The 26,677-nt window shown below is 53.1% G+C and overlaps 1 protein-coding gene across 1 annotated transcript; it reads right to left on the bottom strand.

Moving 5' to 3' along the window:
• Positions 1-826: 826 nt before the first annotated feature.
• Positions 827-25,202, bottom strand: MYBPC3 (myosin binding protein C3). Its single transcript, XM_060176475.1, has 34 exons — positions 25,124-25,202; positions 23,585-23,851; positions 23,035-23,175; positions 22,849-22,941; positions 22,608-22,756; positions 20,401-20,518; positions 19,906-19,954; positions 19,631-19,660; positions 19,362-19,415; positions 18,703-18,723; positions 18,316-18,479; positions 17,263-17,395; positions 16,156-16,158; positions 15,917-16,041; positions 15,727-15,832; positions 15,461-15,627; positions 14,321-14,486; positions 13,326-13,432; positions 13,209-13,238; positions 10,003-10,142; positions 9,740-9,820; positions 9,077-9,236; positions 8,671-8,775; positions 8,382-8,570; positions 4,520-4,654; positions 4,241-4,408; positions 3,274-3,362; positions 2,977-3,172; positions 2,704-2,843; positions 2,370-2,529; positions 2,135-2,271; positions 1,776-1,962; positions 1,534-1,570; positions 827-1,104 (listed from the first exon to the last, which is right to left on the bottom strand). The coding sequence occupies exons 1-33, from the start codon at positions 25,146-25,148 to the stop codon at positions 1,560-1,562; spliced, it is 3,846 nt and encodes a 1,281-aa protein (XP_060032458.1). The 5' UTR covers positions 25,149-25,202; the 3' UTR covers positions 827-1,104; positions 1,534-1,559.
• Positions 25,203-26,677: the final 1,475 nt, after the last annotated feature.

Here is a 26,677-nt window from a genome sequence, read left to right as displayed (position 1 = left end):
AGGCCGGGGCCAGGTAGAACTCCGAGACCAGGCTGTGTGGAGTGTTCCTGGTTTCCAGCCCTGCTGCGGCCGTGTGTCCATCACTAACTCCTTTCCTCATGTGAGAGTCGGAGACGGGCTCCTTCCAGCAGCAGTGGGCTATTTTTTCCCTCTTTCTTTTTTAAAAAATATTTTATTCTTATTTATTGGATACAGAGAGAAATCAAGAGGGAAAGGGGAGATAAAGGGAGAGGAGAGATGCCCTCACCACTACTTCCACACTCAGGAAGCTTTCCCCCTATGGGTGGCAACTGAGGACATGAACCTAGGTCCTTTATGCCACCACCTGGCTGGCCTCCCTCCCTCCCTCTCTCCCTCTCTCTTCTTTCCTTTCTCCCTTCCCTTTTCATTTCTTTGTTTGCCTCCAGGGTTATCTCTGAGGCTACTTGCCAGCACTATGAATCCACTGCTCCTGTTCCTGGTGGCCATTTTTTCCTTTTCTCTCACTTTCTCTCTCCCTCTCCCTCTCCCTCTCTTTCTACTTTTACTATGTAGGACAGAATTTCAGGGGGGGAGATAGAAAGAGAGAAACCTGCAGACCTGCTTCATGGCTTGGGAAACGTCCTCCCTGCACTCCCACTGCCAGCATCAGTCAGTACTTGACTGAGCTAGGACCCCACTCTGCCCCGTGTAACAGCCTGGGGACAGGACACCTGCCTCCAGTTATACTGGCTTGTCGGGAAAACCACGACCCATCTTTGCACAGGAGACAGTCCTGTGGCTGCAGAGCAGGTCCACGTCCCTGTGCTCGCGGGGAGAACAGGCACACCGGGTGGAGAGCAATCAGTTCTCCATGCAGGCAGCAACGTTTATTACCCTTCCACATCAAGAAGACAGAGCAGGTCAAAAAGGCTCACCCCAGCCACCACTTCCTGAGCCCACCCACTCTGCTCCCAAAAAGAAGGGTCCCCAGCAGGAGCTCTGACGGTACCATCTGCACAGGGCCTGCTTCTAACTACACCATCCCAAGGAAACATGCACGCGTTTACACACACATATCCAGCAGTAAGAAGGTGGCTGGTCCAGCTTCCAGGTTCCTGGTGCCTTGGTGGTATCCAGTGGCTCCTGGGACACAGATGTACTTGTGAGCTTAACTCGCTGCGCTACCGCCTGGCCCCCTATAAATGCCCTTGTGAAGAAGCAACATACCTTCTGCACCCCTATTTCTTGATGACTACCCCAGGACCAAGGACCTGGACATAGCCTACTTTGGGCCCTGGGTGCTGGTGGTCAAGAGCACATATGTGGAGGCTGGGCAACAGCATACCCAGTAGAGCATGCGCACTGTCCCGCACAAGGACCTGGGTTCAAGGCCCCACTCCCCACCTGCAGGGGGGACTCTTCACAAGTGGTCAGACAGGTGTCTCCCATCCTTTCCATCTTACCCTCCCCTCTCAGTTTCTCTCTGTCCTAGCAAATAAAAAGAAGGGAGTGTAGAGACAGGCACCAAACCCCCGCAATAATCCTGGTGATGATAAATAACTGAGCACATACCTGGCCGTCCTGGAGAACCGGTCAGGTCACTGAGGCACTGTGGGGAGAAGGAAGTCCCGCCAGGCACATGGCACCTTCAAGCACCAGGTGCCCTCCCCGGCCCAGCCTCGACTTTGCAGGAGGAGTGCAGAGCCGCTACCTCGCACAGGGCAGGGCCGTTGCCCTTCCAGCCAGAACAGCCTTCTCAACAGCTGGGGAGGGTGCCTTGCCTCCACCACCCCAGGCCCCAGGGGGCTGCTCACCTCGCACCTCCAGGCGGCACTCACACTGCGCCTCGCCTTGCATGTTGGTGGCCCTGCAGACGTACACACCCCCATCAAAGGGACAGGGCTTCCTGATCTCCAGGGTCAGCACGCCCTGCTTGCTGAACATGCGGAAGCGGGCGTCTTCTCCCAGGTCCAACCCGTTCTTCAGCCAGGAGATCTTGGGCTGTAAGTCAGCAGGAGGGAGGCCGTTTCAGCTGGAGAAGGACCCTGGCAGGCTCCCAGAGACTGCTGTGTGTCGCATCAGGCCCAAGGCTGGGGACAGTCAGTGTGCCAGGCCCCGTCGAGAAAGGCAAAGAGGTTCTCTACCAGGAGAACTGGGGCCCAAGCTTCTGTACCTTGGGACTCCCCCGGACAGCACAGGAGAGGGTAGCGTTGTAGCCAGCGATGACTGAGCGGTTCACCAGAGGGTGGGTGAAGCTGGGGGCCTCAGAGAAATCCAGGACCTTGTAGTCAGGTGGCTCATACGTGATGCCTGTGGGTCATCAGACATGGTACCAAGTCAGGCTCCCTTCTCTGACCCCACTGCCTCCCGTCACCCAGCCCAAGGGGTCAAGGGTGAGGGTACAGCACCTGGTCTAGGGATAAACACGGGCTCCTTGGTGGTGGCAGCTGTGTCGCTAGGTCCCACGATGTTATGGCTAATGACCCGGAAGTAGTACCCATTGCCAATGATAAGCTCTGATACCACGCAGTGGGTGCGGCGATAATGCTCCAGGACAGTGAACCACTCCTGGCGGGGAGGGGAGCTCTTGGGTAGCACTCCAAACATAGGAGGACCCAGGGATGAGAGAGGAGAGGGTGCGTGGCAAGTCCGTTCTGATGCCGGGTAGGCAAGGCGCCTGGGTCTGTTAGCACCCCCACCTTGAGAGTTGCTTCTGGGAGGACCCTAGGACCCCGGGCTCACCATGGTCTTCTTGTCAGCTTTCTGAACTGTATAGCCCAAGATCTCTGTGTTGCCATCATCCTGGGGCGGCTTCCACTCCAGGGCCACATTGAAGCCCCACGCCTCTGTCACCCGTATGTCCCGGGGGGGACTTGGCTTGTCTGCAGGAAACAGGTCCGGGTGGAACCCCACACTCCCGGCAGCCGCCCACCACGTCCCCAGGGGCTTTGGGTACCCTGGATAAGGACCCCCAGGTTTGGCTCAGGTCAGACGCAGAGCACAGGCGGCACGCACCAATGACCTGCAGGACCAGCACGGCCTTGTCCTCCATGTTCTCGATGCGCACGGCCACCTGGTAGGTGCCTGAGTGGGCACGGTGTGCAGCCCGGATGAACAGGATGGTATCGGTGGGGCTGTTGCGAATGCTCACTTCCTCGCCAGACAGCGGCTGCCCCTCTTTGGTCCAGCTCACCTGAGGCCGGGGCTTGCCCTGTGGGAGTGGACAGTTCAGCCCCCAGCCTGGGTCACAGCCACCACTGGGCAAGGACCTCCCCGCGCGGGGGATTGTGGGGGAGGCAGGCGCTGTCCCACCTGGAAAGGGATGAGTAGGTTCACAGGCTCTCCGACCTTCCTCTGGATGGTCTGGCGCAGGTGCCTGGGCAGCTGGAGCCGAGGCCGCTCTGGGGGGACATAAAGGGCAGTGATCAGGAGCTCCAGGGTGCAAAGGCTGCCTGTGGGCCTTCCCTCCATCTATCCGACTCCAAACAACTGGGGGTGGGGGGTGGGGAGACAGCATAACGGTTATGCGAAAAGACTTTCTGCCACCTGCGCTTAACCTGCTGCGCTACTGCCTGACTCCCGCAAAAAGACTTTCATGCTTGAGGCACCAAAGCTCCCCGGTTCAATCCCCAGCACCACCATAGGCCAGAGCTGAGCAACGCTCTGGTTAAAAAAAAAAAAAAAAAAAAAAGGAAGTTGGGCTGTATCACAGGTGGCACAAAGTGCAAGGACTGGGTGTAAGGATCCCAGTTCAAGCCCCCGGCTCCCCACCTGCAGGGGAGTCGCTTCACAAGCGGTGAAGCAGGTCTGCAGGTGCCTATCTCTCCCCCTCTTTGTCTTCCCCTCCTCTCTCCATTTCTCTCTGTCCTATCTAACATCAGTAACAACAATAATAACTACAACAATAAAATAACAAGGGCAACAAAAGAGAATAAATAAATATTAAAAAGAAAAACTTCCTCCTGAGCCTCACTGCACAGTTGTTAAGAGGCAAGGATCAGAGACAGTATGTCACTTGTTTGAGGCCACACAGCAAGTAAATCACAGGCCAGTCTTCAGGCAGAGACTTGTGGACCCTTTGCACCCCCGTGGGCTGCCTCCACTTCATGCAGTACATCCTCCCAAGACTGACCGTTGCAGAGAGCAGAGATCAGTGTCCACCTTAGTCTTTAGGGGCAGACAGAACACCTCAGAGCCACTAGAGGCACTCGATGCATTTTTCCTGCTCTAGAGCCCTACCCCACTGTCCCTGCCATCCCTGCCCAGAGTGACCACTCACGCAGAATCTCCTGCACCGTCACGGGCTCCTTGGTGGTGGCAGGGGCACCGGGACCCGCCATATTGTGGGCCTGCACACGGAAGAGCAGCCGTGCGCCCGTGGGTAGGTCCTTCACCAGCAGGGAGGTGTGGTCGGTCAGGCCCTGCAGGGCTGCCACCCACTCGGAGCCTGGGGGTGGCACAGCGTCAGCCTCTGCTGGGAGAAAACCCCCCCCACACACACACACACACAGGCTGAGCAGGTGGCAGGGGTGCGGGGGCTCAGTGCAGGGACACTCACCGCCCTCCTGGCAGTACTCCACGCTGTAGCCATCTAAGCCGCCAGCCCCCATGCGCTCCGGGGCCCGCCATTTGAGGGAGACGGTAGTGTCAGACACATCTTCCACTGCCAGATGGGTGGGCTCACTGGGGGGGCCTGGACAGATGGGAGGTGGGAGGTGCGTCAGAGGGAGGTGCTGCACCCATCAGGGAAGCCAAAGGACAGGACCCAGTACCCCAGGCGGCTGCCGATCATGGAGGAAGCCCCCCCCCGACCTGTGCTGGCTCACAAGCATTTGAAAAGATAATTCGGTTCCAGGGTTGGGAGATAGTTCAGCCTGGTGGAGCACAGGACATGCATACCTGAGACTGAGTGGTGCCCTGGTATCTGTCTCTGTCTCCAGCTAGAGACAGAAGAGCAAAGAGAGTGAAAGAGTCCCCTGCTTCCTTCTGAAGTTTCCTTCAATGTGGTGAAGGCCAGGCTTGAACCTGGGTCATGCACATGGTAAAGCAGTGCACTAAGGAAGCTGTTTTACTATTTTGCTCACTTTTTTCAAAATTAACTTTCCATTATTATTATTTGCCTCCAAGGTTATCACTGGGGCTTGGTCGCTGCACTACAAATCCACTGTTCCTGGAGGCCATTTTTTTTTCCATTTTTTGTTGCCCTTGTTATTGTTGTTGGATAGGACAGAGAGAAATCGAGAGGGGGGAGAGAAAGACACCTGCAGACCTGCTTCACCGCTTGTGAAGTGACCCCTCTGCAGGTAGGAAGCCAGGGGCTCGAACCAGGATCATTACACCGATCCTTGCGCTTGGCGCCATGTGCGCTTAACCCACTGCGTTACTGCCTGCCCCTCCCCACCTTTATTTTTTTTTTTACCAGAGTACTGCTCAGCTCTGGCTTACGGTGGTGCTGGGGCATGAAAGTTTTTTTTTTTTTAAACATATCCATCATGCTATCTCTCCAGCCCTCTCATTCTCTTTCATAATCATTAAATCTTAAAAAGAAATGTAGGCTTGAGGTTCAGGACAAAACACTAGACTCAAGCATAAGCTACCGAGTTCAACTTGTGGTAGCACAGACATTAGAATGCTACTCGGATTCTCTCCTTTCATAAATTGCTTTAAAAAAAAGAAAGAAAGAAGTGTGGGGGTCGGGTGGTAGTGCAGCGGGCTAAGCGCACATGGCGCGAAGAGCAAGGATCCCGGTTCGAGCCCCTGGCTCCCCACCTGCAGGGGGGGTCACTTCACAGGTGGTAAAGCAGGTCTGCAGGTGTCTTTCTCTCCCCCCCTCTGTCTTCCCCTCCTTTCTCCATTTCTCTCTGTCCTATCTCCTATCCAACAACAACAATAATAATATAATACCCACAACAACAATAAAATAACAAGGGCAACAAAAAGGAAAAAAGTTGCCTCCAGGAGCAGTGGATTCGTGGTGCTGGCACCAAGCCCCAGCAATAACCATGGAGGCAAAAAAAAAAAAAAATTAAGTTTTTTTAAAGGAAATATTTGACTCCATTAAAATACATGTTTCTATCAATAGTCATAAAAACAAACTGGGGCCAGGGAGAGGCACAGCAGCAGAGCACAGGACTTGCATGCCTGGGGTCCTGGGCTCCATCCTCAGCACACACACATGCCAGAACTCAGTGGGGCCCTAATCTCTTTGGCAAAAATGAATAATTTTTTTTTGCCTCCAGGGTTATTGCCGGGGCTTGGTGCCTGCACCATGAATCCACTGCTCCTGGAGACCATTTTTTCCCCTTCTGTTGCCCTTGTTGTTTTTATCATTGTTGTAGTTATTGTTATTATTGTTGTTGTTGCTTCTGTCGTTGGATAGGACAGAGAGAAATTGAGAGAGGAGGGGAGACAGAGAGGGAGGAGAGAAAGATAGATACCTGCAGACCTGCTTCACTGCTTGTGAAGCGACTCCCCTGCAGGTGGAGAGCCGGGGGCTTGAACCGGGATCCTTATGCCGGTCCTTGCACTTCATGTCACATCTTAACCCGCTGTGCTACCACCCGACTCCCGAATAATTCTTTAAAATTTTTAAAAATGTTTTTATTATTATTATTAAATATTTTATTTATTTTCCCTTTTTGTTGTCCTTGTTTTTATCATTGTGGTTATAATTATTGTTGTTATTGATGTTGTTGTTGCCAGATAGAACAGAGAAAAATGGAGAAAGGGGGGGGAAGACAGAGATGGGTAGAGAAAAACAGACACCTACAGACTTTTGCTTCACCACTTGCGAATTGACTCCCCTGCAAGTGGGGAGCCAGGGGCTTGAACTGGGATCCTTATGCTGGTCCTCAAGTTTCGTGCCATGTGCACTTAACCCACTGTGCTACAGCCCAATCCCCATTTTTATTATTTTAAAATTTATTTTAATGAGAGATAAGAACAGTGAAAGAGGGGAAGTCGGGTGGTAGCACAGCAGGTTAAGCACATGTGGTGCTAAGCACAAGGACAGTGAACGACAAGAGTTCTGCTCAGCTCCGGCTTATGGTGGTGCTGGGGATTGAACCTGGGACCTTGGAGCCTCAGGCATGAAAGTCTCTTTGCATAACCATTATGCTACCTCCCAGCACAAATAAATCTTTCAACAGTCAACAGCAGTTAGAACTATGATTAAGGAAAGATGCATCAAAGAATAAATACTGAGAACAGGATATGGCGAAGGTGTCCCCATGTGACAGATCCCTGTAGAAAGGGAATGAGGGAGAGGACAGGGGTGGCACACCTGGTTCAGTGCACACATTGCCATGTGCAAGACCCCGGGTTCAAGCCCCCACTTCCCACCTACAAGGAAGGAAGTTTCACAAACTGTGAAGCAAGTACTGCAGGTGTCTCTCTGCCTCTGTCCCTCTCTGTCTCCCCCTACTCTTTCAATTTCTCTCTGTCCAATCAAATAAAGAAAAGGGGGGAAATGGTCACTGGGAGCAGTGGATTCACTGCGTAGGGACTGAACCCCAGCCATAACCCTGATGGCAATAAAAAGAAAAGGAACAGGGGGGCGGGCAGTAGCGCAGTGGGTTAAGCGCACATGGAACAAAGTGAAAGGACTGGCATAAGGATCCCGGTTTGAGCCCCCAGCTCCCCACCTGCAGGGGACTCACTTCACAGGTGGTAAAGCAGGTCTGCAGGTGTCTTATCTTTCTCTCCTCCTCTCTGTCTTCCCCTCCTCTCTCCATTTCTCTCTGTCCTATCCAACAACAACGACAGCAATCACAACAATAATGATAAACAAGGGCAACAAAAGAGGAAAAAAAATAGCCTCCAGGAGCAGTGGATTCGTAGTGCAATTCAGGCACCGAACCCCAGTAATAACCCTGGAAGCAAAAAAGAAAAAGAAAGGAAAAAAAAGAGGAGGGAGTTGGACGATAGTGCAGTGGGTTAAGTGCACATGGCACAAAATGCAAGGACCAGCGTAAGGATCCCAGTTCGAGCCCCCAGCTCCCCACCTCCAAGGGAGTCGCTTCACAATCAGTGAAGCAGGTCTGCAGATGTCTATCTTTCTCTCCCCCTCTCTGTCTTCCCCTCCTCTCTCCATTTCTCTCTGTCTTATCCAACAATGACATCAATAACAACAATAACTACAACAATAAAACAAGGGCAACAAAAGCGAATAAATCAATAAATATATTTTTTAAGTTTTTAATAAAAGAAACTTTTTTTAAAAAGGAATAGGATACTTGTTACTGAAACTTCTACTGTAACCAAGGCCCTGCCCTGTTCTCACTGCATCTGAAGAGCAGTTCTGCAAAGCAGATGTTGTCAACACCCCAGATTCCCAGATGTGGCAGGGTGGCTCCAGAGGGGGAGGAGGAGGGTGAAGTAAGGAACAAGCCCCTCACTGTCCCTCATGCGGGCAGGCTTACCGATGGGCATGAAGGGCTGGGAGGCCGGGCTGGGCCTGGACATGCCAATGGCATTGACCGCATAGACGCGCATCTCATACACCACGCCCTCGATCATGCGCCTGGCCTCGTGCCTCAGCTCCCGCAGGAGGTCAAAGTTCAGCCGCATCCAGCGGTAGCTCTTCTTCTTCTTGCGCTCCAGGATGTAGCCTGCACGGGGTGGGGGTGGGGGGGGAGTAGGTGTGAGCACCTGCCCGGGCGCCCTCCACCCCTTCCCCATGGCCCCGCAACACCCAGCCCTGGAGCTCACCCAGGACAGGCTGTCCCCCATCATAGGCCGGGGGCTCCCACTGCACCATGCAGGAGTCCTCGCCCACGTTGCTGATCTTGGGGGCCGCAGGGGCATCCGGCACGTCTGGAGAGGAGGGTGAACGTGCACGTACATATATTCGGGCCCAGCGCCAGCCCGCTCACTTCGTCCCGACCAACAGCTCCAGGCAGAGCAGACTCGATCTCTCTAGCAAGTGGTTCTTGTCTATGTCCCCAGCTTTGGGCTTTCCACTGGTCACCTATGTCCCAGTCCCTGTCTTCCTGATGGATCAGAGAGAGAGTGCTCCCCAAGCCTGTGGGAGACTAGACATGTAAATGGATGCTCCCCCCATCCCTGGCTGCCTTTCTGTCTTCCTGGCCACGACCCCCTGGGCAGCAGGCCATACCGATAACCTTGACTGTGAGGTTGACCTGGTCCTCGCCCACAGGGTTCTTCACTGTGACGATGTACACGCCCTCATCTTCCTTCTCCGCCCCCTCAACCGTGAAGATGCTTCGGTCCTTGGTGGTCTCCACACGGACCCGGCCCTCCGTCTCGCACAGCACCTGGGGGGGGGATGTGGAGGAGAGCTTGAGTGGGACTCTCTCTCAGGGTTTCAGCCAACAGTCCCCAAGCTGAGGCGGGGGGTTCCGCACAGGTTGGAGTGGGGAGCTGCTTTTTGCGAGTATCTCTTCACCATCATCTGGCACCTGCCAGGGTGAGGGCGATGGGGCCAGGGCTTGGGGATCATCTTAGAACTTTAGACAATCTTCTAATTGCTCTGTGCCTCAGTTTCCCAATCTGCCAAATGGGAGTAATGTGAACTCACAGTTATTGTGCAAGACCCCAGCTGGGAGAGTACCAGCCGTGCATGGAGGAGGACCAGCCCACAGAGCGATGCCCTGGGGAGCCTCTCTTACAGTGTTCCCCCAAGAAACCCACTCCCAAGTTGGTGTGGGGGGTCCCATGGGGACCCTGCCTGGGTAAGGAGCATAAGCAACCACATGTGGCACCATCCTGGAGACCTCACCCTGGCTGGAGTGGACGCCACTTGGCAGGGAAGCCTCACCTTCTTATCAAACACCCACTCGTCACTGGCGGCTGCATCATCTGGGGCTTCCAGGGCTGGCCCAGCAGGGGCCTTATTCCCCTGGGAACAGAGCAAGAGGGGAAGAGGGCCAGTTCACCCCAAAGGGAACCCTGCCCAGCATTCCCCCCCTCCAGCCAGTTGAGCCCCTGCACTCCCAGGGCAGCCCCGTGTGACCAGTGCTGGGTGGGGAGCAGCTCCCAGTGCCCCCAGCTACACATGTCCATTTTACAGGTGCACAGTACCTGTGAGATCATCTTCTGCCAGATCACAGTGGGAGCTGGGTCCCCAGAGATGGGGACGTCCAGGCGGAGCTTGTTCCCAGCCACCACCACAATGGTGTCCGGGGTGCGGCCTGGGCAGTCCAGGTGGATCTTAGGAGGTTCTGGGGGAAGATGGCCCAGGTCAGAGAAATGAGCAGGGGTCCCAGCCCCGTGGAGGAGCGGGGAATGGACAGAGTGTAGCCTCTGCTGGGGTTTAAGCCATGTCATTTACACACACAACAAAAAAGGCTAAGATTGGACAGGAGTAGATAACATAATGGTTATGCAAAGAGACTCTGATGCCTGAAGCTCCAAAGTCCCAGGTTCAACCCCCCACACCATCATAAACCAGAGCTAATCAGTGTTTTGGTTAAAAAAAAAAAGTGGGGGGGGGGTGGTGGTGGTGCACCTGGTTGAGTGCATATGCTACAGTGCACAAGGACCCAGGATTGAGCCCCTGGTCCCCACCTACAGGGGGAAAGCTTTGCGAGTGGTGAAGCAGGTCTGCAGGCGTCTCTCTGTGTCTCTCCCTCTCTAGCTTCTCTCCTCCTCTCGATTTCTGGCTGTCTCTACCCAATAAATAAAGAAAGAAAGATAATAAAAAAATTAAAACAACAACACCACTGAGTTGGAACACACGTTGACACCCATGCAGTCACCACACCCACCGTACCCCCGGCCAAGAGCTAGAACATTTCACCCAGGAAATCCCCAGGAGGCCTGGGACATCAGGTGGCCTAAAGTAGCATTTCTCAAACTGTGTTTGGGGAATACCCAGTATCCTGCAAGGAAGAAAAAAAAGATTCCCAGGCAAATAAATGAGGAGACCCTGGACCAAGTAAATCCAAACTTGTTTATTTCTTTCTTTACTTACCTATTTTTTAGTTATGATAGAAACAGACATAAAGAGAGAGAGGGAGAGAGATGGGGGGGGGAGACACCAGCAGCACTGTTCCACCACTCATGACAGGTGGGGAGTGGGGACTTGAACCTAGGTCCTCATATTTGGTAACTTGTGTGTGTGTGTGGTTTTTTTTTTTTTTTTTTTTGCCTCCAGGGTTATTGCTGGGGCTCAGTGCCTGCACCATAAATCCACTGCTTCTGGAGGCCATTTTTCCCCCTTTTGTTGCCCTTGTTGTTTTATTGTTGTTGTGGGTATTATTATATTACTGTTGTTGTTGTTGGATAGGACAGAGAGAAATGGAGAGAGGAGGGGAAGACAGAGAGGGGGAGAGAAAGATAGACACCTGCAGACCTGCTTCACTGCCTGTGAAATGACTCCCCTGCAGGTGGGGAGCCGGGGGTTTGAACTGGGATCTTTACGCTGGTCCTTGCACTTTACGCCACGTGCACTTAACCCGCTGCGCTACCGCCCAACCCCCGGTAACTTGTGTTTTACCCGTTGCATCATCACTTGGTCCCTTCAAGCCTGTTTCTCAAAGGTGAATTTTTCAGTCCCTTTCACATGCTTGCCCAGTTCTTGGGTTACCAGAGGCAGGGTAAATGTTCAATATTTCCCAAACTGATTTTAGTACGGGAGCCTTTTTCAATGACATTTGTCTTAAGTAAACCCCGTTTGGAACGCACCAGCTTACAGCACGCTTCAGTGTGGACTATTATTGTTCTGAAGTTAGAAATGTGAAATGCTTGGTGAGAGGTTTGAGGTGATGCAGTGAATAAAACATTGGACTATCAAGCATGAGCTCCTGACTTTGGTTCTTAGCATTGCATGTGCCAGAGTGATGCTTTGGTATTCATAGTCTCTCTCTTTCTCCTTTCTCTCTTATAAATAAATATTAAAAAATATATATTGGTGTGGTCTGAGAGGTGGTGCAGTGGATAAAACACTGGGCTCTCAAGCATGAAATTCTGAGTTTGATCCCCGGCAGCACATATACCAGAATGATGTCTGGTTCTTGCTCTCTTATCTTTCTCAGTAATCAATAAATACAATCTTGGAGCCGGGTGGTGGTGCACCTGGTTAAGTGCACACATTACAGTGTGCAAGGACCTAGGTTCGATCCCTTGGTCTTCACCTGCAGGGGGAAAGCTTCATGAGTGGTGAAGCAGGGCTGCAGGTATCTCTCTCCCTGTCTATTACCCCCTTCCTTCTCAATTTCTGGCTGTCTGTATCCAATAAATATATAAAAATAATAAAAAATTAAAATAATAAATACAATTAAAAATATATACTGTAAAGTGCTTGGTAAGGGCCGGGGAGACAGCATAATGGTTCTGCAAAAGACTCTCATGCCTGAGGCTCTGAGGTCCCAGGCTCAATCACCGTCATCCAGAGCCGAGCGGTGCTCTGGTGTCTCTCCCCTGTGTCTGTCTGTATCTCTCTCATTAAAGTAAAATACACAAAATATTAAAGAAATAACATAAAATGCCTGGTGAAAGTTTGGTGTGAAAGCAGAAAAGATTAAATAATACAAGCTCACATCTATGGCTTAGATAACTCAATCCCAGCATTTTTTTTTCTTGTAAAGATAGGCAAGCCGTCTACAGCCATTCCACCCTGAACACGCCCGATGTAATCTAATCTCGGAAGCTAAGCAGGCTTGGGTCTGGTGAGTACATGGACAAGAGAGGCAAGCGGAGAAGCAATTACAGAAGCCAGACCTCCCACCTTCTGCACCCGATAATGATCCAGGGTCCATGCTCCCAGAGGGATAAAGAATTCTAGGAAAGCTTCCAGTGGAGGGGATGGATATGGCGGTGGGATATGGAACTCTGGCGGTAGAAAAATGTGTGGAATTCTACCCCTCTTATCCTATGGTTTTGTTGATATTGTCTGTTTTTCAATTTTATAAATAAATAAAGACAGAGAGGCAGAGAGAGAAAGAAAAGAGAAAGAGACCACAGCACTGACGCTTCTTTCAGTGAGGTGGCTGCCAGGCTCAAGCCTGGGTGTTGCACATGGCAAAGCAGCATGCTATCCTAGTGAGCTCTTCCGCCTGCCCCACTCCCACCATCTCGTCTCATCTCTCCTGCCAGCCCTCAGAGGAGACACTGCAGTGTCCCCTTTGCGAGATGAGGAAACTGAGGCTCCGAGAGACGGTAGCTGACCCCCGCTCATGAGTGGTAGTACTGAGCTAAGCACCTCCCTCCTGGCTTCTCACTCTTCTTCCCTCTGTGAAGGGGTCCGGGGGTGCTGCAAAGTGCCACAAAGGAACCCAGAGACTCACCCTGCCTGGGTACAAAGTCAATCTTGACCTCTGCAAGAGAAAGGGGAACAAGTGGCACCGGGGCACCGGCAGGCCCAGTGACGGGGTCCCGGTGCCCCTCTCTGAGTCCCTGCTCACCCATGAAGTGAAGCTTGGCTGACAGGTTGCAGGCAAAGCCCTCAGGCACGAAGCTGTAGTCGGCCTCGTCCGCAGGTGTGACGTCATCAATGATCAGCTTGTGGACCCTGCGGGGCAGCAATGGTGGGTGGCTCAGGGGATCTCCTCCCCAATCCATAAGCCTCTGGCCTCATCAGAGCCCCCCCCCCCAAGTCTGGGCTCCCCGGGACCTGTGTCCCATGCAGGCTCCTGGATGTTCTCAAATGCCTTCTTTCTTTCTTTCTTCCTTTCCTTTCCTTTCCTTTCCTAACTTTGCATTTATCATTTTTCATGAATCTTTTCAAAAGCAGGCAGTGTAGACATGTCCCCTTGGCTTGACCCTTGCAAACTGGTCTCACTGATTACCGTGACCTTGGGACCTGCATGGGCCGACCCAGATGCTCAGGGCAGAAGTAAGAGAGTGGGGGTGAGTAGGGGCCCTGGGCCAGAGCTGACCTCAACTTGGCCTGGTCACAAGTTGGGGGCAGGGGGTCCCCAATCTATCTCTCTTCCTGTTGCTTTTTGTCTCCCTCTTTCTCTGTCTCTAGTAGACCTTCCATTTCTCCATATACTTGTCTCTACCATGTCTTCTGGTCCATCTTTACAATGCTTCAAAAATTATTATTATTATTATTATTTTATTTATTTATTCCCTTTTGTTGCCCTTGTTGTTTTATTGTTGTAGTTATTATTGTTGTTGTCGTTGTTGGATAGGACAGAGAGAAATGGAGAGAGGAGGGGAAGACAGAGAGGAGGAGAGAAAGATAGACACCTGCAGACCTGCTTCACCACCTGTGAAGCGACTCCCCTGCAGGTGGGGAGCCGGGGGCTCAAACCGGGATCCTTACTCCAGTCTTTGCGCTTTGCACCACATACGCTTAACTAGCTGCGCTACCACCCGAATCCGTTGTCTGTGTCTTCCTGTCTGCATCTCCGTCTGTCCTCTCCCCACCCAGGGGGGCTTCTTGAGCACTCACCGCCCGATATGGGACACCTTTATGCGGCTGTCAGGCACCAGCTCCTTCCCGTTCTTCAGCCACACGCCCCTCACGTTCTCATCCGACACCTCACACTTGAACACAGCCTGGTCTTTGGCACCCACGGTCAGGTCTGCAATGCTCTGGTACACTTCCAGCTTCTTCTCTGGGGTGGGGGCAGGGGTGTTGCGGGGGTGAGTCCACATGGGCGTGAACATGTGGGAGACAGTGCAGTGAGTACAAGGAGACGCAAGTATGTGCTAGGAGACACTAACTTGGCCCATGCGAGCCTCCTGATGACCCCCTGGGGTGGCGGCCTCAGCACCCTTGGCTTTTGTTGTTGTTGTTTTTCATAATTAAGAAAATTTTTGTTAGGAGGATTAATGGTTTACAGTCAGCAGTAAATATAGTTGTTGGTACATGTGCAAAATCTTTTAGTTTTCTGCAAAACACTCTCATCCCCAGCCTAGGTCCCCTCCGCCATTGTACACCAGGACCTAGAGCACCCTTTCCTCCCCATCCCAGAGTCCTTTGCTTTAGTGCAACACACCAAGCCCAGTCCAAGTTCTGTTTTGTGTTTCCCTCCTGTTCTTATTTTTCAACTTCTGCCTATGAGTGAGATCGTCCCAGACTCATCCTTCTCTTCTGGCTTATCTCACTTAACATGATTCCTTCAAGCTCCATCCAAGATGAGGTGAAGAAGGTGAATTCACCATTTTTAATAGCTGAGTAGTATTCCATTGTGTATATAGACCACAACTTTCTCAGCCACTCATCTGTTGTTGGACACCTGGGTTTTGGCTATTACAAATTGTGCTGCTATAAACATAGGCACACACAAATTTTTATGGATGGGTGTCTTTGGTTCCTTAGGATCTATCCCCAGGAGACGAATTGCAGGGTTATAGAGTAGGTCTGCTTCTAGCCTTCTGAGAGTTCTCCAGACTGCTCTCCACAGGGGTTGGACCCTGGACCCACTGATACTCCCATCAGCAATGGGAAAGTTCCTTTGTCCCACAACCTCTCCAGCATGTGCTTTTTTTTTGCAGGTGATCAAGGAGAGGGACTCGCCAAGGCTCACAGGGGCCCAGGATTGCCTGGCCTCATCCTTGGAGGCAGAAGGGTGAGGCCCCCACTCACCTTGCACGATGAGCTCGGCAAGCGCCTGGCCTCCGCTGGTGTGCAGCGCATAGTGGCCCGCGTCCTCCAGCGTCGCCTCATTGATGATCAGGTGGTACCTGCGGCCGTCCTTCTTAAAGCGGTATTTGAACGTCTCCTCCCGAGTCAGCTCCACACCATCCTTCAGCCTGGGGGTTGGGGGAGAAGACATGAACACCGTGGCCTCCCCTGCAGGTACGTCCAGCACGCCTTCACCCTGCCTTGCACCCCAAGCCCTTGGCACTCACCATTTCACCGGGGCCCCCTCCTCTGACACCTCACACTCAAACTCCACCCGCTGTCCCACCATCACCAGCTGGTCCTCCAGGGGCCTTGTGATCAGGACGGGGGGCTCTGTCAGAAAAGGGAGCGGGTGACAGCCTGGTCCCTCCAAGCTGCTGCCTCCCCCGCCTCAGGCTCCCAGTCCCCTGGGCCCACCTTTGACAAAGAGTTCAGTGCTGCATTTCTCTCCGCCCACCACGCATTGGTAGGCCGCGTCATCGGCCAGTGAGCACTGGCTAATGGTCAGCATGCGCTTGTTGCCTGAGGACTCAAAGATGTACCTGGGCAGGGCCGTAGGGAGAGAATGGACACACTCTCTGGGTCCTATGCCCTCTCCCAGGCTCCCCCCCTCATCTGGGAACCCCCACCCAAGCCTTCCAGGATGGGGATCTTACTTGCTGTGAAGCAGAGAGGCCATTGGATTCCCCAGTGGGAGGTATTGAGACCAAGCGTAAAGGAGTGAAATGGAAAAATGACGTTAATAGTGCAGTGGATAAAGTGTTAGAGCCTCCCTATCACACCCTTCCCTCTCAGGTTCTGACTGTCTCTATCCATCAAATAAAGATTTTTAAAAAATTAAGAAAAAAAGTATTGGAGCCTCAAGCCTCAGGTCCTGAGTCAGGTCCTCAACAATGCATGAACCAGTTGTATCTCCCTTTCCTTTTCCCATTAATAAATAAAAATTTGGGGACTTTCTAATATAAGGGGGGGCTGTGTGGTGTACACGTTACCATATGTAAGGGCCTGGGTTCAAGCCCTTGGTTCCCACCTGCAGAGGTGAATCTTCGTGAACAATGGAGCAGTGCTGCAGGTATCTCTCTTTCTCTCTCCCTGTCTATCTCTCTGTGTCTCACCCTTACTTAAAAAAGAAAAAGTGAAAAAAAAACAAAACACATCGTAATAAAAGGCTGCTGAGAACAGTGGAGTCATCATGCAGACACAAGTCCAAGTAGTAACCCTGGTGGCAACACAAGAGAAAAGAAGAAAGAGGAAGAGAATCAAAAATTGGAAATAAAGAAACGAGATAGAGAAAGATGGAAAAGTAAGAACCAGGAGCCACGGACAGAGAGCACAGACGGAGGGTGGGGAGACCGCATAATGGTTATGCAAAGAGACTCTCTTGCCTGAGGCTCCCAAAGTCCCAGGTTCAGTCCCTTACAAAAACACAAGCCAGAACTGAGCAGTGCTCTGGAAAAACAACTAAATGAATAAATAAATAAATAAATAATAGAGAAAAAGAGAGTGGTCTGGGAGGTGGTGCAGTAGATAAAGCACTAGACTCTCAAGCATGAGGTCCTGGGTTCGATTCCCAGTTGTGCGCTTACCAGAGTAATGTCTGGTTCTCTCTCCTATCTTTCTCATTAATAAATAAAATCTTCAAAAATATTTTTGAAAAAAGAGAGGGAGAGAGAACACAAATGGAGAGATCAGAGCCGGGAGTGACCTGAGGACCCCTTCCTGCCACCTGCACCCCAAGACCCACTCCCTGCCCACAGGCCCACCTGCCACTCTTCTGGATCTCCTGTCCATTTTTCAGCCACTTGACCTCGGCGTCAGGGTCTGCCAGCTCCACAGTCAGCCTGATCTTATGGCCCTTGTTCACCTGGTAGGCCGGCTGCAGCTTCTTCTGAAAGGCTGAGCACCTTCCCTCAGCCCCGGGCCCCCCACTCCTTGAGCTGGCCCAGACACAAGAGCCTCCTGCTCCAGGTTGCCCCATCTGCCCCTTTCTGCCTCTCCCTCCTCCTCCTCTCTCTCTGGGTCTACACTGTGACTCTGTTTGTCTCTGCCTCTTGTTTGTCTCCTAAGTGTCCCCCCCACCCCATCACCCTGTCTTCCTTGGGGTCCTCTTCTCATATTCTGTTCAGGGATAGTTAGGGTGGTTCCAGAAAGACCGAGTTTGCAGGAGAACCAGGGAGGGGACTAATGGACCTTCTCCTCCTCTTTTCTCTCTAATAATAACCCCAGATTTTTGTAAGCGTTGTGCATTTATAAGGTAATCCCGCCCCACACTTATAACACCTGCTTTTCTTGGCTCACTTTCCAAGGGCTTCAACCTAGGTCTGTCTACCCCATGCTGGAGAAGAGCTAGCCTGAGACCCACACCTCCAGCTGCCTTGGCATGAGGGCGCTAAACACTGTGCATGCCAGATTGGTCTTTCTGTTCTGAAGGCTAATCAGGCTCTCTCAGCTGCCCAGGTTTGGGTCTCTGGGTTAAACTGGTTTCTCTGAGTTTTGGGGTGTAAAGAGAAGGAGTCTTGGAATTCACTTGGTGAGGAGGCTGACCTCTGCCCTTCTGTCTGGGGTGTGGGAAGGGGCTGACCTGCACCCTCTCCCTGTGCACACAGGATCCACCTGTGTTGTGGGGGGGTCTACCCCGTCCCCCCATCAGGCCTGCAGTGCCCACCAGTGCTGTGTGTGGGGTCTAACCCACCCCCATCAGGCCTGCAGTGCCCACCTGTGCTGTGTGTGTGGTCTAACCTGCCCACCCAGGCCTGTGGCGCCCACCTGCGCTGTATGAGGGGTCTACCCCGCCCCTCAAGGCCTGCGGCGCCCACCTGTGCTCTTCTTCTCGTCGCGCTTGATGCCCTTGAGCCGCCTGAGCATGCCGCGCAGGTCTGTGACTCCGTGCTGGAAGGCGATGCGCTCATATTCGGATGGCGGTGCCTGGCGCAGGATCTCCCACACGTCCTCCTCCACCGGGGCCTCCAGCTTCGCATCCCTGCTCCGCAGCCCATGCACAGGCCTCAGGCGCGCCCCCCACCGTCCAGGCTCAGGACTGCAGTCTCCCCCTTCCCAAAGTGGGATTTTTTTTTTTTTGCGGGGGAAGGGGGGCTTGAATGGGGATAGCTCGCGGACCCCGGGGGACTCGGTTTAAGGCTCAATGTGGGGGGGCTGGGAGGAGCTCAAGGCAGAAACGGGGTTAGTAGGAGCTGGGCACTCACCGTGGCATCCGGAAACTGCTGCTCCAGGTGGGACACAGAGGGGTGGACATGTGAGAGCCATGAGCATCCCCACAATCCCTGGGCTCCACCTTCTGCTCATACTGGCCCCCTCCATCGTTGGGATACCTACCATGCTCCTTCTGCATATGGCCTCCTGCCTTCTGGCAGGTGGCTAACAGGGAAGCCCAGGGCCTAGAGACCACCCCCACCTGATTCTCGGCCACTCTGTCACCAACCCAGGCAGGGACTGGACCCCCCCCCCCCAGGGTATTGCAGGCCCAGAGCACCACACTTACTCTCTGCCCGGCAGCAATGACATTGCATGAATAGACCATCGGGTGAGGGAGAGAGAGGGCAGAGAGAGCAGGAGTCAGCTGGGCTGGGTGGGCATTTCCTGTGACTTGGGGACACCCCCTCATAGCATTCTGGGTCCCCCAAACCTACTGAGGTTAGTCTTGGCAGACCCAAGTGTGGGGTGACCCCTGGGGCCTGCTGTGAGGATAACGGTTTCCAGTTCCCCAGACACTGTCCTCTGGCAGACAGGGAAACTGGTCCAGAGAGGTGCAGTGTCTCCCTCAGGGTTACACAGCTGGGAAACCAGGGTGCCGGCATTTCAAAGCTGATGTCACCTGCCCAGGGCTGTCATTGGGGGTTCTCACCTCTTCTTTAGCAGTGAGCTGAAGTCCAGAGTCCCTGAGTCCTCATGGCTGTCACTGCAGGGGGACCCCCCCCAACACACACACAAGGTGACCAAAGTGGAACCAGCCAGAAGGACAGGAGTGAGAGTGGGAATGGGAGTGGGGTGTGGGGTTGCAGAATGGGAGGCAGCAACTTAGACACAACAGAGGGAGTGTGTGTGGGACCCCCTGCCTAGACCACATTCCATGCTCCCATCTGTGTACAGAGCTGGGGGTCCAGGGAGGGCTACCTGGTACGCCGGCTGCCTCCAGTCAAGCTCCTGTGCAGAGTCAGACTCAGTTTTCCACTAGCCTGGAGAAGTTGGCTCCCTTGCCCCCAGCCCCACTGATGCCAGCCTTGCCCCCCAACAGGCACCATCACCCCCCACTCCTAGCTTTCTGTCTTTACCCCAATTCTAACTCCCTCCATCTCCTTTAATCCAACATCATCCCTCATCTTGGGGGTCCCTCACTCTGACCCAGAGGGGCCTTAGACCCCAGAACTGCTCCTCCCCCAGGCACTCACGTGCGGCGGAAAGCTGATCGGATGTCCAGGTCGCCGGGGCCGATGGCCTCTGGGTTCAAAACAGGGGAGAGATCAGGGGAGGGGACTTCATGGGGCGGGGCACTAGGATGGCTGGCCATCACAGCCCTGCCTGCCCTTTATTCCCCCCGAGGGTAAGCTTGGCCCCTGAACCCCACACTGTGAGTCTTTCCTTGGCCCAGGGACAAGAGGCAGTTTGTGACCTTGAGGTGGTTGAGCCCCCTTCATCTCCTCATGCCCCACACCTGCTTACCTGTACCAGGAACCTGGGACACCACAATGGCTAAGACCCCGCAGGAGATCTGTGACCCCACCCCACCCCCACTCTAGAAGCTCTCATGGGCAAGGCACATGGCCAGAAATTACCCAGCCTGAACTGGGAGCCCTTCTTAGAGCTGGGAGCTGGAGGCACACTTTTGGGGCCAGGACTTATGGGCACCCCTCCAGCCCCATACAAACACCAGGGTCTTCCCTCACCATGAACAGTGAGGTTGAAGTTGCAGCTGTCAAACTTGTCCTTGGTGGACACCTCACAGCGGTAGCCACCAGCAGAGGTGGCCTGGGCATCTGTGATATGCAGCTCAAAGAGGTAGACCTGATGGGGTGAGATGTCGGGGAGAGAGGGGACAGGAATGAGACCCTTCACATCCCCCCCTAAAGGAAACTGGGGTCGTTAGTGGCCACTTCCGGGATTAGCGGACCCTCACAGTTTGTGTAGATAGAAGAGGGAGCCCCTTCTTGTGACACTTGACTTCCTGCTGGCAGGGAGGGCGGTGACAATGAACAACCAGCCTGCCAGTGGAGTTCACTTGGGATGAAGGAGGTCCTTTTGTGCAGTGCACAGCTCATACAACTGTCCATGTTCACCCCACCCTCCCAGAGGCCTCCAGGCCTGGCCAGAAAGAGTGGAAGGGAAGATAGATTGAGTGGGTGGCGGGGCCAGGTGGTGGTTGAGTGCACATGTTACAATGCGCAAGGACCCAGGCTTGAGCCCCTGGTCCCCACCTGCGGGGGAAAGCTTTGCAAGTGGTAAAGCTGTGCTGCAGGTGTCTGTCTGTCCCTCTTCCTCTCTATCACCCCCTTCCCTCTTGATTTCTGACTGTCTCTATCCAATCAAGATAATAAATAAAATAAAATAAAATAAAAAAAAGATTGAGTGGTAGCCAAGCACAGGCTCCAGTTTTGGCTCTGGGTGACCTGAGACCAGCAATGACCTCTTATGCTCTGCACTCATCTGTTTAGTGCAGACGTTATTTTTAAGGAGTCCTTGAGCTGTGACACCCACCATGCTTCACGGTATCCCCTCCTCCTCAGCCTTCCTGGCCTCCTTGCATCCCCCAAGTCTTATTATTTACCCTTCAATTACCTGTCTTTTTTTATTATTATTTTATTATCTTTATATATTTATTGCATAGTCAGCCAGAAATCGAGAGGAAAGGGGAGATAGAGAGAGAGAAACAGAGAGACACCTGCAGCACTGTTTAACCATTTTCAAAGCTTCCTCCCTGCAGGTGGGGACTGGAAACTTGAACCTGGGTCCTGGAGCATTGTGACATAAGTGCTCAACCAGATGCGCCACCACCCGGCCCCAACTAGCATGTCTTTCAAGGCTAGTTGTTGTGTGTTAGTTTTGGTTAGTTTGTTTGTTTGCCGCCAGGATTATCGCTGGGGCTTGGTGCCAGTACTATGAACTCACCTCTCCTGGTGGCCATTTTTTCTTTTTCTTTTTTGTCTTTCTTTCTCTCTTTTTTTCTCTCCTTCCTTCTTTCTTTCTCTTCCTTTTTGTTACCCTTTTTGTTTTATTGTTGTAGTAATTATTGTTGTTATTTATATCATCGTTGTTAGATAGGACAGAGAGAAATGGAGAGAGGAGGGGAAGACAGAGAAGGGGAGAGAAAGAAAGACACCTGGGAGTTGGGCGGTAGTGCTGTGGATTAAGCGCATGTGGCGCGAAGTGCAAGGACCGGCATAAGGATCCTGGTCCAAGCTCCGGCTCCCCACCTGCAGGGGAATCGATTCACAAGCAGTGAAGCAGTGTCTTTCTCTCCCCCTGTCTTCCCCTGCTCTCTCCATTTCTTTCTGTCCTATCTAACAACAATGACATCAATAACAACAATAATAACAGCAATTTAAAAAAGGGCAACAAAAAGGAAGATAAATAAATATTAAAAATATATTAAAAAAAAGAAAAAGAGACACCTGCAGACCTGCTTCACCACTTGTGAAGCGACTCCCCTGCAGGTGGGGAGCTGGGGGCTCGAACCGGGATCCTTACGCCGGTCCTTGCGCTTTGTGTCATGTGCGCTTAACCCGCTGCACTACTGCCTGGCCCCCCATTTTTTCTTTTTTAAAAAAAGTTTATTATTACTATTATTTTGATAGGACAAAGAGGAATTGAGAGGAAAGGGAGCAGAGAGTGGGAGAAAAGAGGAGAGGGGGGTGCCTGCAACAATCCTTCATTGTTTGTGAAACTTCCCTCCTGCAAGTGGGGAGCTGGGGCTCGAACCTGGGGCCTCACACATGGTAATGTGTGTGCTCAACTGGGTGTGTCACCACCTGGCCCCAAGACCCCCTATCATTTGAGGTCCCTGAGCCCTGATCTCCTCATACTCCTTATCTTCCCCACCCCCACCTGTTCCCAGGCTTCCCAAGTCACCATGTGCCCCCCCTGCACCTGAACCCACCTTGCTGGTTCTGTCGTAGCTGTCTCGCAGCTGCAGGTGCTGGCCCGCCTTGCTGCTCAGGTCCACCCACTTGCCCTTGAACCACTTGACCACCGGGGGCTTCAGAAGGCTGGCCCCTGCCACGCGTGCCGAAAAGGTGATGCTGCCCCCTGCAGGGGAAAGGCGGCATGCCAGCTGGGCTTGGAGGGGTGCCCTGCTGCACCCCTCCCACACACCCTGGAGGCCACAACCCCACACTAACCCACGGTCACCTCGCCATCCTGTGGCCGTGTCACAAAGAGTCCGATGGGGTCATCAGAGCTCCCAGGCCCATCCAGGGCTGTGGAACTGGAGCCTGTGAGTAGAGAATTTGAGATCTATCGGGGGGAGGGGGTGGGTGCCCATATCTGGCCAGCATGGCCCTTCCTGCCCAGCCAGCCCCTCTCACCTTCAAGATTTGGGGAACCTCCTTCCTGCTCAGCGGCTGAAGGCACAGCTTCTGCAGGGGCTGTGGGTGCTTCAGAGGTTCCTGGAGTCCCAGGAGTCACTGCTGGGGTGGGAGTCTGGTCTGGCACAGGCTCTGCCTTCTCTGGAGGGGGCCAGTGGGGAGATGTGGGGTAGCTGGTAACCAGTGAGGGATGTGGCTCTTGTCCCTGCTCCACCTTACCAATATGTGGGGGCTCCACTCACCCTCTTTTCCTCTGCTCCCCAAGCTTCTTCTTTCCTCAGTGAGCCCATGCACCCTATTTCTCTGCCCCATCTCCAGAGCATCAGGCCTGGGGGCCCACTTCTCCCAAGCACCCCACTTCTTCCTCCTCTTCTCCCCCCACCCTGCACCCCCAGACCTGTCTGATTTTGTCCCTCCTCTACAATAACCAGAACGTGCAAAGCAGGGCACTCAGTGGGGTCTTGCCACAGACGTGAAAGTGGAGGGAGCCACCTGCTAGGGCCCATGGGACCCAGGAAGCTTGGCCTCAGAAAGGTGGATGGGGTCTCACCTGCCTCTGTGACCTTGAGGTCAAACTTGACCTTGGAGGAGCCTGCGATGACGGCATAGGAGCCCTGGTCTGCCAGACCCACGTCCCGCACGGTCAGCGTGTGCCGGCTGCCCTGGGTGGCCAGGCAGTATTTGTTGCTGGTGCTGAGGTCCACACCTGCCCGCTGCCAACGCACCTTCACTCCCGCCTTCTCTGTCTCTGCCTCGAACACAGCAGGGCTGCCCATTGTCACCTCCACTGACCGAGGCTTCTTGCTGAAGGCTGAGACTGAGGGGCAGGGAAGGTGGATAGACAGAGGCTGCAATGACCCCTGACTCACCTGCCCCCCCCCCACCCCTGATGAGGAGACTATGCCCATTTCTCAGATGAGAGCCCTGACACTCAGAGAGGTTAAGTGACTTGGCCCGGGTCACACAACAGGAGCTGTGGCATCAATCTCCACACAGAACTTTGGCTCAAAGTGTCACTCGGTGCCCAGTCCCCCCATCTGGGGACATCAGCCCTCTCTTCCCCCTCCCCTCCATCTGGGGCCCCTGGCAGGGGACAAGGACTCTGCCTACTTGGACCTGGCTAAATTTGTCCTCTGAGAGGGTGGGGCTGAGCGTGAGCACTGAGATAAAGCAGGCCTGGGAGCAGGCTGGGGGCTGGGACTGGCTGCCCACCCTGCCAGTCTCAGGAAGGAACCCTGGACTGTGACTTTTCTTTGCCCTTCTGCCCTTGGCCCAGAATCAGGGACCTCTTGGCTGTCCTTTCACAGAGCAGAGGGGTGTATCCCTCAGTGTGGTGGAGTGGGGGTTAGGGTTCCCTGCAGAGGCGCTCATAGCTGGAAAGAACCTACCCATCTTTCCTCTCAGAGCTGGGGAGACCAAGACCCCAAGTTTTTTTGTTTTGTTTGTTTTTGATTTGTACATCTTTTAAATGGCCACTGGGGTTCTTGCTGGAGGGTCTGTGCCTGCACAATGAATCCACCACCACTGCCAGTGGCCTTTTTTTTTTTTCCTCTATCATTTTGCTTTGTTTCTGATAGAGTCAAAAAAGAAGTTGAAAAGGAAGGCAGAGATAGAAAAGGAGAGGAAAAGAGAGACACCTGCAGCCCTATTTCACCACCCATGAAATGTCCCCGATCCAGGCAGGAAGCAGGGGCTTGAACCTGGGTCCTCACACAAGGTTACACGTGCCCACCTGGCCCAGAGTCCCCAAATTTTCCAGAGGATTTACTGAACCACTTTTAGCCCTGAGTCCAAGAAACAGCCTTGAGCCCCAGAAAGTGAGCCCAGCAGAATGGGACAGGGCTGGGTCCTTTCAGGTCTTGATAGTGGGGTGATGGCCTCCCCTTCTTCTGTGCTCCCTGACACAGCTTTGTCCTTGCTCCCTTCAGAATGGGAAGGAGAAACTGAGTTCCCTCAACCCCGGGGCTCACAGGCCCCACCTCGCCAGGCCCTCTGGTTGTACTCGCTCTGAGCCCCCCCTCATTACAGGTGTCCCTCCCCTGTTCCTGGCCCCACATCCGGCCTCCCAACCCCAGGCCTGTGGGGTTACCTGGCTTCTTCCCTGGCTCAGGCATCTCGGCAGAATTCACACAGATCCAGGCAGACACAACAGGTCACCCAGAGAGGCTCTGGACAGGGCCTGGCCCCCTCTATATAAGGGGCCTCCCCCTCCCCCACAAGCTCCTTATCAGTCTCCTGCCCAGCTACCTGCTAAATATAGGCACATTCCAGAGTGGCTCTTGGGGGTGGAGGCTGGGGGGTTGCACCAGTCCTGGCTGGCCTCTGTCTCTCCTTCCTCCAGCCCCCATCCAGTATCATTGCATCTGCCCCCACCCCAGATCTTGGGAAGACTTAAGGGTCCCCTAAGCCATATCAGCTCTGACATGACCAAGTGGAACTCGGCCTTAATCCCTGCTCTGTGATGAGCTGACATGGGGGGGCGCGCTTCCCCTTCACGGGATCCACATGGAGCGGAGTCAGTCCACCCCTCACCAGCTGTGTGACCTTGACTATTTGATACAGGCCACTCAGTTTCCCACCTATATAGGGATCATATTAAACTCTGCTTTTCAAGGCTGACATTAACAAAATTCTCGAAAGTCCAATGTTGTTGCCATTATTATGAAGATTTATTTATTCATAAGAAAGGAAGGGAGCCAGAGTGAGAACCAAAGCATCACTCTGACACATTCAAGGGGATTGGACTCAGGACCTCATGCTTAAAGGCCCAGTGCCTTAGCCATAGCCCTCCCCCCCTGCCGCCTTTCTTTTTAACCTGCTGCTGGAGAATGAATTCTGGCTAGTCATGCACTCTGCCAGGCTATCTCTCAGCCCCTGCCATTATATCTATTTATTTATTTATAGTCATCAGGGTGATCTCTGGAACTGGGTGACTGCACAACAACTCCACTGCTCCTGGCAACTAACTCTTTCTTCCTTTCCTTTCCTTTCCTTTCCTTTCCTTCCTTCCTTCTTTCTTTTTTGATAGAAACAGAGAACAGAGAGGGAGAGGGCTAGGGAGATACACACACACACACACCTGCAGCCCTGCCTCACTGCTCATGAAGCTTCCCCACCCCTGCATGTAGGGATCAGAAACTTGAATCTGGGTCCTCGAGCATGGTAACATGTGTAACTGCTTATTTTTTTTAATTGCCTATTCATTAATGAGAAAGAGAGAGAGGTAGGGAGAGAGAGAGGAGAGAGAGAGAACTAGAGCCTAACTCTGGCATATGTGTTGCTAGAAATCAAATTCAGGGCCTCGTGCCTGATAATATTTATTTATTTTTCTCTTTTGTTGCCCTTGTTTTTTATTGTTGTAGTTATTATTGTTGTTTTTGATTTTGTCGTTGTCAGATAAGACAGAGAGAAATCAAGAGAGGATGGGAAGACAGAGAGGGGGAAAGAAAGATACCTGCAGACCTGCTTCACTGCCTGTGAAGTGACTCCCCTGCAAGTGGGGAGCCTGGGGCTCAAACCCGGATCCTTACGCCTCTCCTTGCACTTTGCACCACGTGCACTTAATCTGCAGGCTACCTCCCTATTCCTACTCCTTATTTATTTATTTATTTTTACCAGAGAACTGCTCAGCTCTGGTTTATGC

This window comes from Erinaceus europaeus, chromosome 17, assembly GCF_950295315.1.
Source record: "Erinaceus europaeus chromosome 17, mEriEur2.1, whole genome shotgun sequence".
Lineage (NCBI taxonomy): Eukaryota > Metazoa > Chordata > Mammalia > Eulipotyphla > Erinaceidae > Erinaceus > Erinaceus europaeus.
Note: the sequence above shows the minus strand (reverse complement) of the source record. Positions and strands in the feature narration are given on the sequence as shown.